Raw genomic sequence first — 9,719 nt, 5'->3', positions numbered from 1 at the left:
AATGTGCTGTTTTCTTGGTCACAAAGTATCTCCATCACGCGCACAACATTGAACATTTAAAGCATTTAGATTCTATACAAAGATTTACAATGGCAAATACAAGTGTTTTTCTCATGTATATATTAAAACTCCGGACACAGGCGATTCTGGGTTGCATCATCCAGAGAAGATGTAATAAAAAAACACCTGCCTCGTTAACTGTTAATGAGGATTTTCCTCTGCTGTTAAATGGACTTAAACCTCGTAAAATCCCCAGGGTATTAAAAGAACGCTAACATGAAGCTACAGCACATTTAAGCTAGGCTTTTAATGTTATTGTCCTGTTGTTACACACCCAGAATTGCTCGTTTTGACTGAAAGATGGCTGACAGAAAGCAGAAAAAGAACACAAGTTGGATTTGACCGTATTCTTAGTGGGATGAGACAAGGTCAAGACAGGGGTCACCTGGGCTGACCTGACCCCCATTAGCTTTAAACAGTGATGCAAATAGAGTTCAGGTTGCATCTGTGTGCAAGATGGGGTGATGTGGTGGGTGAAGTATCAGTACAGGTTTTAGTACAAGTCGATATTTCTTGACTTCTATCTCTTATTTGTTTCGATTAAGACACGTAATGTCATAACTTTGTTTTTCATTTGGAAACCACTACAAGCTAACATTCAAACTGCTTTTTAATCACAGTCTAACTGTCGCTGTGTAAATACTCGTTCCAGTTTTAAGTCCTGTCGTAATCTGAAGATGATTTACAATTGAACAGTAAAAATGAAAACAGATATGTTTTATTATGGCTGTAATTGTGTTGCTTTGATGATCAGTCTCTTGGGGCTCACTTGGTTAATCTGTGGTGATGTGTAGATTTCATTATCGGCCCATGTAATGGAATATTTCATGATTAAATGTCGCTATTCAAATAAATCTCACGTGAAATATGAGTTAGATATTGGTTACTTTTACAGGTTAAGCTGAACTTCATATTATTACATGTACAAGGATTGCATATTGTGTGTGTTGGTATCTTCTTTTTCAGCCAGTGGTAGCAGAGGTGTTCAGTTCCTTTACTTAAGATAAAAAAGTATTACAAAGTACTGGTCCTGCATTCAAAACCTTTCTAAAGTGAAAGTATAATCACCAAAATGAGCTCAGTAAGAGTACAAATACTGCACTAAAATGTCTCCTGTGTCTGATATGTCATTATATATGACATCGTTAAAACATAGTATTTTAAGGAATCTTATCCAACACTGGTGGTTATTCTGACTGGATGTCTTATCTTGTTTTAGTCTTGTCTTGATTATCTTGTTTTTGTGGTTCATTACATAATGTCAAGTTACTTGTTTTGATGTCACAGTGTAAAGTGTGTTGTAAACCCCAGAAAGAATAGCTGCAGCAATGATAAAACTAAAACTAAACTGCTTCATATTTTAGTCCACTGATTCCCAACCTGCGGGTCAGGCCCTTCCAAAGGGTCACTAGATAAACATGAGGGGTCGTGACCTGATTGATAGGGGAGGAAAGAAGAAACAATAAACTAATCTCACACATTTTTTTCTTAATTTTTATTTCTTTACTTTTTGGCTATGGAGTGCCGAAGACACACGACCTCAGCCAAAATGGCACATTTGGAGATTCTGCCTGAGTACTCTGTACTAAAACCTCTTTCATTTTGTTCTAATTCTTTTTATTAGCATAAAAGTTGGCAGAGGTAATGTTCAGATGTTTTGCTGTGGTTTGCTAGAGATTTGGAGCTGCAGCTGAGTCATCCCTCAAGGATATTTATTCTAAAAAATTATAATAATAAAGATTAAACTTTTGTTTATGCATGTGCCAACTCAATTAACTTGGACCCAGTGACATACATACTTACCTGAACAAATATTTCAAGTGTCCCCTTTATTATGACACCTTGATTATTCAGATAGAGATACACTATTTACTAGTACTACACAGTGATATTAGTACTACTTATACTGTGGTGTCTGAATACTCTGTCCTTGCTGTCATTATGAATGGGCCTATTAGTATCATTACAGATGTTGTATTTGGTACTCTGTTGTACGGGCTCGTGTACAGTGACGTCACTGTTGGAGCATCAAAGAGGATGCCTGTCGCGTGACGTCACCGCGCGTGAGTGTCGGGACAGTCCGGTGAGCGCAGCGACAGACAGCAGAGGATGAGGAGGGGATGAGCTGAAGACACGCAGGGCGGACAACTGCTAATCTGTGAGTCACTTTTTTTTTTTTTTTACGACTTTACACTTTTTATTCCCCCACGAAGAGACGCTCATGAGGCGGATTTAAACCCGGAGACTGTTCGATTACTTTAGTTTGGAGGCTGTGTACTTCACTGAAAATGCGGCTCATTGACTTAAACGCGATATCCTTTTTTGGTTTTAAATCGTAGCTTTATTGAAAAACAAAGAGGCTAAATGGAAATACAGTGGGAGAGAAAACTGCGAAGAAAGACATTTAAAGAGGTTATTGTCTGATGAGATGTGAGAAAAGGCATGTGATGGATCTGCTGTGGCTTACAAGTCATCTCAGTGCATTCATTTGTATTTTATTTTTTAAGGTTTTCTTCCGTCTTGGCTGAGAAAAGATTGTTTTGATTTACAATAAAGGAATGTGCTGAATAACAACAACCACAACAACCACAACAACTGTGGACAGATTCAATAAATACATGCGTAAAGAAAGTAGCTCGTTCTTCCAGTTTTGAGGATAAAAACGGAATGATTTATTTGTGACATTGTATTCTCATCACTTTTAACCACAAGTCTACCTTAAGCTTTATTTAAGTTGTTGTATTTTTGGGGGGACAAAGGCTAGTTTCCTATTTTTCCTTTTATTTTACTTTACTTTTGCACGAGCAATGCAGTCTCCAGTCTGTGATTTTCCCCCTGGTATTTATGGCAGCTGAACGGAATAAGGAGCACAGTATTTACTCTGATCCTTTTGGTTCAGCAGAGGACGGACAGCACCATGCTCAGTCTACTGCGCCCCCTACTGGCCACCTGCGTGTACCTGCTGCTGCTGCTGCCCGGCGGTCAGTGCAGGATCCCCGCATACAGCAACGGATTTCACTACCAGGACATCAGCAATGGGAACGGAAACGGGGAGAGTAGGTCCCAATGTGTGTGTGTGTGTGTGTGTGCGTGTGCGTATGTGTGTGTGTGTGTTTGCGTGTGAGTCACAGATCAACTACATGCTTCGTTTGTTTATATCACAACACCTGCATGTTTGGAGAAGACAGCTATAATTAATGGAGCCCAGGCTCACAACCCAGTTATGAAAACAAACTCTGCCAGCGATTGATGTGGTTTGTAGTCCTCTTCCTGTCCCGAGAAACTGTTTATTTTCTATTTGGGGCCCCTTGTTTGGCCCTGTCTGATCCGTGTTAAAACAGTTCAGCATGTTCACTTTTTGTACACCGATAAGTGTGAATAGTTTATGCTGTTTATAGGAGGGGAGATTGATGAGTTCATGGCCTCAGGTAAAAGAAGATTTCTCATTCAACGCAGCTCTTTGAGTGAATTTGCAGAAAGTTTGAAGTAAATAACTTTTGTGGTATTTCTGTTTTGGGTAATTGAAAATTTCAAGTCACCACTGTCTGAGAAAAAGGACAAGCCCGCAAGTCCACAGTCAGTGGTTATGGCTGCCATCCAGGAATGCTGATTTGACACCCTCAGACTACTACCTCCACCCCAAAATGAAGAAAAAGCTCAGAGGTTGTCATACATTCATACACTGATGACGGAGGCTGCCATGCAAGGCGCCAACTGCTCATCAGGAGCAATTTGGGGTTCAGTATCTTGCTCAAGGACACTTCGACATGCAACTAGGGGGAGCCGGGATTCGAACTGGTGACCTTCTGATCACTAGACGACCCGCTCTACCCACTGAGCCACAGCCTATCAATCACCCCTTGTTCAGTGCTGTATAGAATTGGTATGTCATGAAACTTAAGTTTTGGCCTTTGTCACAGCAAACATTTAACATTTCATATCAGGGAAAGTACTGCTACTGCAACACCTGACCAGTTCAGTGCTGCCTAAGGATGCATGATGTATTATTTTCCAATATTGACTTGATAAGCACAGCATCTACACACTGTGATTACAGTTGTTGTCAGTATAAACCACAACTGCAAATATACATCCATATATAACTTTATTTCACTGGAAAGTTACATTGAGATCAACAATTATTTTACAAGTGAGAACTAGCCAAGACAGGGTCAAAATAGCAGCATCACAGACATAAATAAATCAAATCACAATAGCAGCAGAAGGCATACAAATACATTTCATAATACAGTCCATAGACAAAGCAATGATATTTAGGCATGAATGAAGCAGCTGCAGCTGGTAGGGACCACTTCCATTGTTCTGCAGTTAAATTAACTAGTGCATTGCCTGTAGGAAGTATGTATTTCTATAGAAAAGTGGGAGGTTAAGTAGCTGTTTCATGGATGGCCAAATGAGGCGGTGTTTGAAGGTGGGACATCAGAGATATAATTGGCCATGTTTGACTACTTTTGATTTTACTATTATATTTCACCTTAAAAACTATTTACCTTGTCTTGTTTGGTGTCATTATTTTCAGCAAAACCTCACATTTGTGACTGTACAGTTATTTTTTCATTTTGACATACTGTATTAACACAATTGGACCTAAAATCACATAAAACATAAAATCAGAGTAGGAAAAAGTTAGATTTTTTACTGTGAGAACCACAAATATGTTTAACGAACCATTTTTATTACTTATAATGCAAATATAAATAGTTTTTTGCTAAATTTGTGCATAAGTGTTTGAAATTTACAAAGTTATATGAACTATTTACATTTAAATGCAGGCACTGCCTCAGGGCTCTCTCAGCTCCTCCCTGCCTGCTCAACATTCAGCAGTCTCCTCCTTGTTTTGACTCACAACAGAGATATTTGAGGCAAACACAGACGGACAGACAGACAGAGATTCCTTGCTTTTATAGAGAGATATAAACATACGAGGCTCTCAAGTTTAAGCTTGCCGTGCAGATCACTCCAGGACCAAGGACCAAAGTAGAACAGGTTGGATTTGCCAGCCTCCAATCTTACATAGGGCACTTTAAACTGAAGCAGTTTGTGTGAACTGAGATTACGATTACTGTTTTGCAACGAGTCAGGAACAGTAATAGGTCCTGAAGATAGACCTATGTTTTTGCCATACATGTTTCAGGAGGGTTTTGACAGGAGAGAACAAAAGTCTTAACGTTAGTTTAAACGCAACAGTGTTATTAGAAGAGAAGCAGATAATTGTCGGTATCGGCTGAAAAAACTCAGAAAAATGTTATCATCATATTGTGCATCTCTACCTCTACCTTTCCACTCAGCAGAGAGTACAGGCATAGACCAGAGAGACTTAGCCTCAGTCATAATTGTAAGAAATCAGAGTTATGATTCTACTGTTTGACAAACGTTTTCATCTTTTCTAGTTTACTTCAATGGGGTTCGTCTGCACGTGGAATCCCCACAGCTTGCAGTGTCAGCCACCAGGGGGAGCAGCGTGACCCTCCCCTGTCACTACCACTACGAGCCTGAACTGGCCACACCACGCAGGACCCGGGTCAAATGGTCCTGGTTGCCAGCCAACGTCATCGGTGAAGCTGTTTCCCCCGCAACCTCCGCCAGGGAAACTGAGGTCATGGTCGCCATGGGGAACCGTCACCGCAGCTACGGTAACTTCAGGGGCCGTGTGCGCCTGCGACGCTCTGCACCAGGCGACATGTCGCTGGTGATCAATGAGCTGCAACTGAACGACACTGGAAGATACCGCTGTGAGGTGATCGATGGCCTGGAGGATGAGAGTGTGACGGTTGAGCTGGAGCTGCAGGGTGAGTAGTGTGTGTGTGTGTGTGTGTGTGTGTGTGTGTGTGTGTGTGTGTGTGTGTGTGTATGTGTGTATGTGTGTGTTTGTGTACTGATGAGGGTGAAAGGTTACAGTAGTGTCATTTGGGGGTGTCATGGAAGTTTTGTATTGAGTCTTCCCTTCTCTACACAGGCGTGGTGTTCCCCTACCACTCTCAGGAAGGACGCTACCAATTCAACTTCTTCGGGGCCCAACAAGCGTGCCAGGATCAGGACGCCACCCTCGCTACATTTGAGCAGCTCTTCACAGCATGGGAGGAGGGGCTGGATTGGTGTAACGCTGGCTGGTTGGCTGACGGCACAGTGCAGTATCCAATCACAGACCCACGTGCAGGCTGTGGGGGCATGAACTTTGCTCCTGGTTTACGCAGCTACGGGCAACGGCATCGACTCCTCCACCACTTTGACGCTTTCTGCTTCACCGCCTCTGTCAAGGGTCAGTATGAGTGTATGTGAAGATTTTTAAAGGTGCACTGTGTAGTTTCAGGCAAGATAATTTTATCAGAAGGGAAAGATCTTCTTTTTCATGACAGAATAAACTGAACAGACAAACTGCCCTAAAAGAGCAACACAATTTCATACTGTTTTACTTTGTTTATATCTGGTGGACCCTGCCCCCTTTCTAGCTTCAAACAGTGTTTTGGGGAAATTTTATTTCTTCTGAGAACAGCTTGTTTATTCAGTAATGGAAGTTCATATAATGACTACTAATATTGTAATTCTGAGTTTGCATTTCTTCTCTAAAACTTCATAGTGCCCCTTTAACCTCAATGACAATCTCTCCACTCATTATTCTCTCCTGCTTTAGGAAATGTGTACTTCTTAAAGCACCCGACTAGGCTCAACTTCACTGAAGCGGTCCAGGCTTGCGTCAGCGATGGAAGTCAAATTGCCAAAGTGGGCCAGCTGTACGCCGCCTGGAGGCTGATGGGATTGGACCGCTGTGATGCCGGCTGGTTGGCTGACAGGAGTGTCCGTTACCCCATCACAAGGCCCCGGGCTAACTGCGGCCCACCAGAACCAGGGGTGCGTAGTTTTGGGTTCCGCCCTCCGTACCTGAAATTTGGTGTCTACTGTTATCGGTAGAAGCCATGGCTCAATAACAAACCATTCTAACAGTGCACTGGCTTAAAGCTCTGTGTGAGAGGTTAGCATTAGCTGTAGCCTGGAATCAAATTAGCAGTTAGCCAGTTTGTTCACTTCTGAGCTATTTTGAAGCCTCTTGGGTTAATCGCTCTCCACCTTTATCATACTGTAACTGACGTCTCAGTATTGGACTTTATTACCAGTTAACAACTGTTTAACTATGAACTTCCATCATGTGATGCTACTTTTACTCAGACAAAATGTCTGCACTATACGGCCATAAGTATGTGGACACATGTATCACTGTTGTTGGCATTAATACGCTGCTACAGCAGTCTGTCTGTAAGATTCTGGAACCGGTCACTTATGTTAGTGAGGACACAGATGTTGAATGAACAGGTGTGGCTGCAGGTGATACTTCAGTTAATCCTAAAGGTGTTGGACCGAGTTAAAGTCCGGGCTCTGTGCAGGCCTTTCAAGTTTTTCCATATCTGACTCTAAGAAACATTTTTTTTATGGACGTCCATTTGGGCATTGTCATGTTGAAATAGAAAAGCAGACTTACTAAACCATTGGTAGCACACCACTGTCTAAAATATATACTGTACAGTAGAGACCTAGCCCTGACCATGAAAAACAGCCCCAGATCAAATGCACATGAAAGTACGTTGGCAGACGTGTCCACATATTATTGGCCATATAGTGTACAATAAGAATAAAAGCTGCTGCAAGCTTTCAATAACAGAACAAATCGTGCTACAAATGAGTGACAAAGTAAATGAAAAACCTTGATTAAATGAGTGGAGAAACATCACAAACAGTGGCTCTGTTCTGCTGTGCGGGACATTTTGCTGGAATGTTTTGGTCCACTTTTCCACCGGCACTTTTGACCACGTCGAGTCAAACAGAGCCGCACCAATTTGCATTTCCAATACCAGTTTTACTGTGCTGAGTTGAGCCACGCCATGTCTGGGATGGACTCTCTCTGGAGTGGGACCAAAGCATGCCCGTGCTTCTGCTCGGAGGCGAGGTGCGTGTGCTATGACTTCTAACCATTGATGCATGAAACCTGCGAGAAAGTAGTTTCTAACTGAATCTCTGTGGTTTGAAGTTTAGTTTTTCTCCAGTTTCCATGTTTGTACTTTTAGATATCTGCTGTATTTTACTGTTTTGTGTTAAGTTCCTGCTGGGGAAAACCCAACACTTCCATAATAAAACATTTGAAGTAACTACACAACGGAGGGCTTTTATTGTGACGAATTTATAGGAAAAAATATGTTTGTCACCGAATTTTCGGTTTCGCTTTTCTACATTAGTACTGCATGAAGAAAGAGTATTTACTGATCGCTATTCAAGATGAACACATCATTAGTTTAAGAAACATCTTCATGCAGGTAGCCCTCTTGTAATGGAAATGCAAATTCCTGCCGCACTGGGCTGACGTGCTGAGTCAAACCGAGTCAGGCCGAGCCAGCACATGTGTATGGAAAAGCCCCGTCAGAGCTACATTATTACAAAGTCATTCTGAGTGAAACATTTCTGTCCTGTTGTTCTGTTTCATCCCTCCACGCGAGTTGCAGACTCTTGTAGAAATCGATGCTGAGGGTCATTGAAGCTGTTCTAGCATCATGTGGTGGTCCAACCCCTGGCTTAAACACTTAATGTTGTTTTTTTCTTTAATTTATCACCCATCAGTAGTTTTGCTTCAATTCTTTCTTTCATTTCCAACTCAGGACAGTGTTCAAACTCAGAAAAACCTTCTTATTCAAATTAATTACCTGCACTCCAGCCGTACCTCAGTCTGTCATCTAACCTGTATTTATTCAACATTGAAAATTGTCTCTCTCAGCAGTGTCCTCCTGAACGTTGCAGTCAAATGCCAGCAAACATTTGAACATTCAGTTTTTCAAAGTGCCTTGCGAAAGGGCACCTTAATGGTTGAGCATTTTCCTGTCATCTCTTTCCACTCACTTCTGCCACCAACTCTTTCTAACGCTGTGAAATTTACTGGAATATCTGTTTGTCTCCTGAAATATCTGTGTATCCCATTTTATGAAATATAAAGCATCTCTTGTGCCTGTTTCTGGGTGACTAAGGGTGGTGCTATGATGGAGAGAGCAGAAGTTATGAGCGAGTAATTGTATTGTTTGTAATATTTAAACTACTTTGTTTACATCCATTGTGGAAGAAGAAACAGTGTTTCCTTACATACATGTACCTTTTGTTGTTTTTTTCATCATAAATGTATATGCATTTGTACTATTTTCTTATTATTTTCTACAAATAAAAAAAACACCACTGTAAAGACATCTTTAGGCGTATTTGTTGTGAGAAATTTTGACTTGTAGGAAGCGCTCCATGAAAAGTAATTAGGATTTTTCGGAGGCCCATCTATTTACCATATTTCATGGCAATCCATTGTGTACTTTGTTGAGTCATTCATAGAAATATGCTTTGAACTGACATCGTGCGCAGCATCTTTCGGAAATCATTGTCGATGCCCTTTGATTCATGAAACATTTTCTTCGTTTTTTTTCTCAGGTCCTCTTAGAGCACACCACCGCCGGTTGGTGGACGCTCAAGGCGCCGTTCAGTTTTACTTACAGTTCAAACAGGAATGCCAGGGTAGAGAGGTGAGATGGGTCACTGATCCATACAAACAGCTACTGTATGTAAACAGCGTCACTCTGTCTGGGCACGATGCAGTTTTAGATGAGTGGAGTCGAACA

The 9,719-nt window shown here is 41.5% G+C and overlaps 1 protein-coding gene across 5 annotated transcripts; it reads left to right on the top strand.

Annotated features, from left to right (window-relative positions):
- The first annotated feature begins 2,131 nt into the window (after positions 1-2,131).
- Positions 2,132-9,299, top strand: hapln3 (hyaluronan and proteoglycan link protein 3). 5 transcript variants are annotated; one of them, XM_030424602.1, is made up of 5 exons: positions 2,132-2,218; positions 2,963-3,128; positions 5,472-5,870; positions 6,038-6,340; positions 6,713-9,299. In XM_030424602.1, exons 2-5 carry the CDS (start codon positions 2,978-2,980, stop codon positions 6,988-6,990), a joined length of 1,131 nt encoding a protein of 376 aa, XP_030280462.1. In that variant the 5' UTR covers positions 2,132-2,218; positions 2,963-2,977; the 3' UTR covers positions 6,991-9,299. The 5 variants fall into 5 exon arrangements, with proteins under 5 accessions (XP_030280462.1, XP_030280464.1, XP_030280463.1 ...); XM_030424604.1 differs by having other exon boundaries at positions 2,960-3,116; XM_030424603.1 differs by having other exon boundaries at positions 2,960-3,128.
- The last annotated feature ends 420 nt before the right edge of the window (positions 9,300-9,719 follow it).

This window comes from Sparus aurata, chromosome 8, assembly GCF_900880675.1.
Source record: "Sparus aurata chromosome 8, fSpaAur1.1, whole genome shotgun sequence".
Taxonomy (NCBI): Eukaryota; Metazoa; Chordata; class Actinopteri; order Spariformes; family Sparidae; genus Sparus; species Sparus aurata.
This window is presented reverse-complemented; position numbering and strand designations above follow the sequence as displayed.

Coding starts and splice junctions, on each gene's coding strand:
- hapln3 (XM_030424600.1), top strand. CDS start 2,425: ATGGAAATACAGTGGGAGAGAAAACTGCGAAGAAAGACATTTAAAGAG. Junction 2,473..2,962: donor GAAGAAAGACATTTAAAGAG/GTTATTGTCTGA, acceptor TTGGTTCAGCAG/AGGACGGACAGCACCATGCT. Junction 3,129..5,471: donor CGGGGAGAGTAGGTCCCAAT/GTGTGTGTGTGT, acceptor CATCTTTTCTAG/TTTACTTCAATGGGGTTCGT.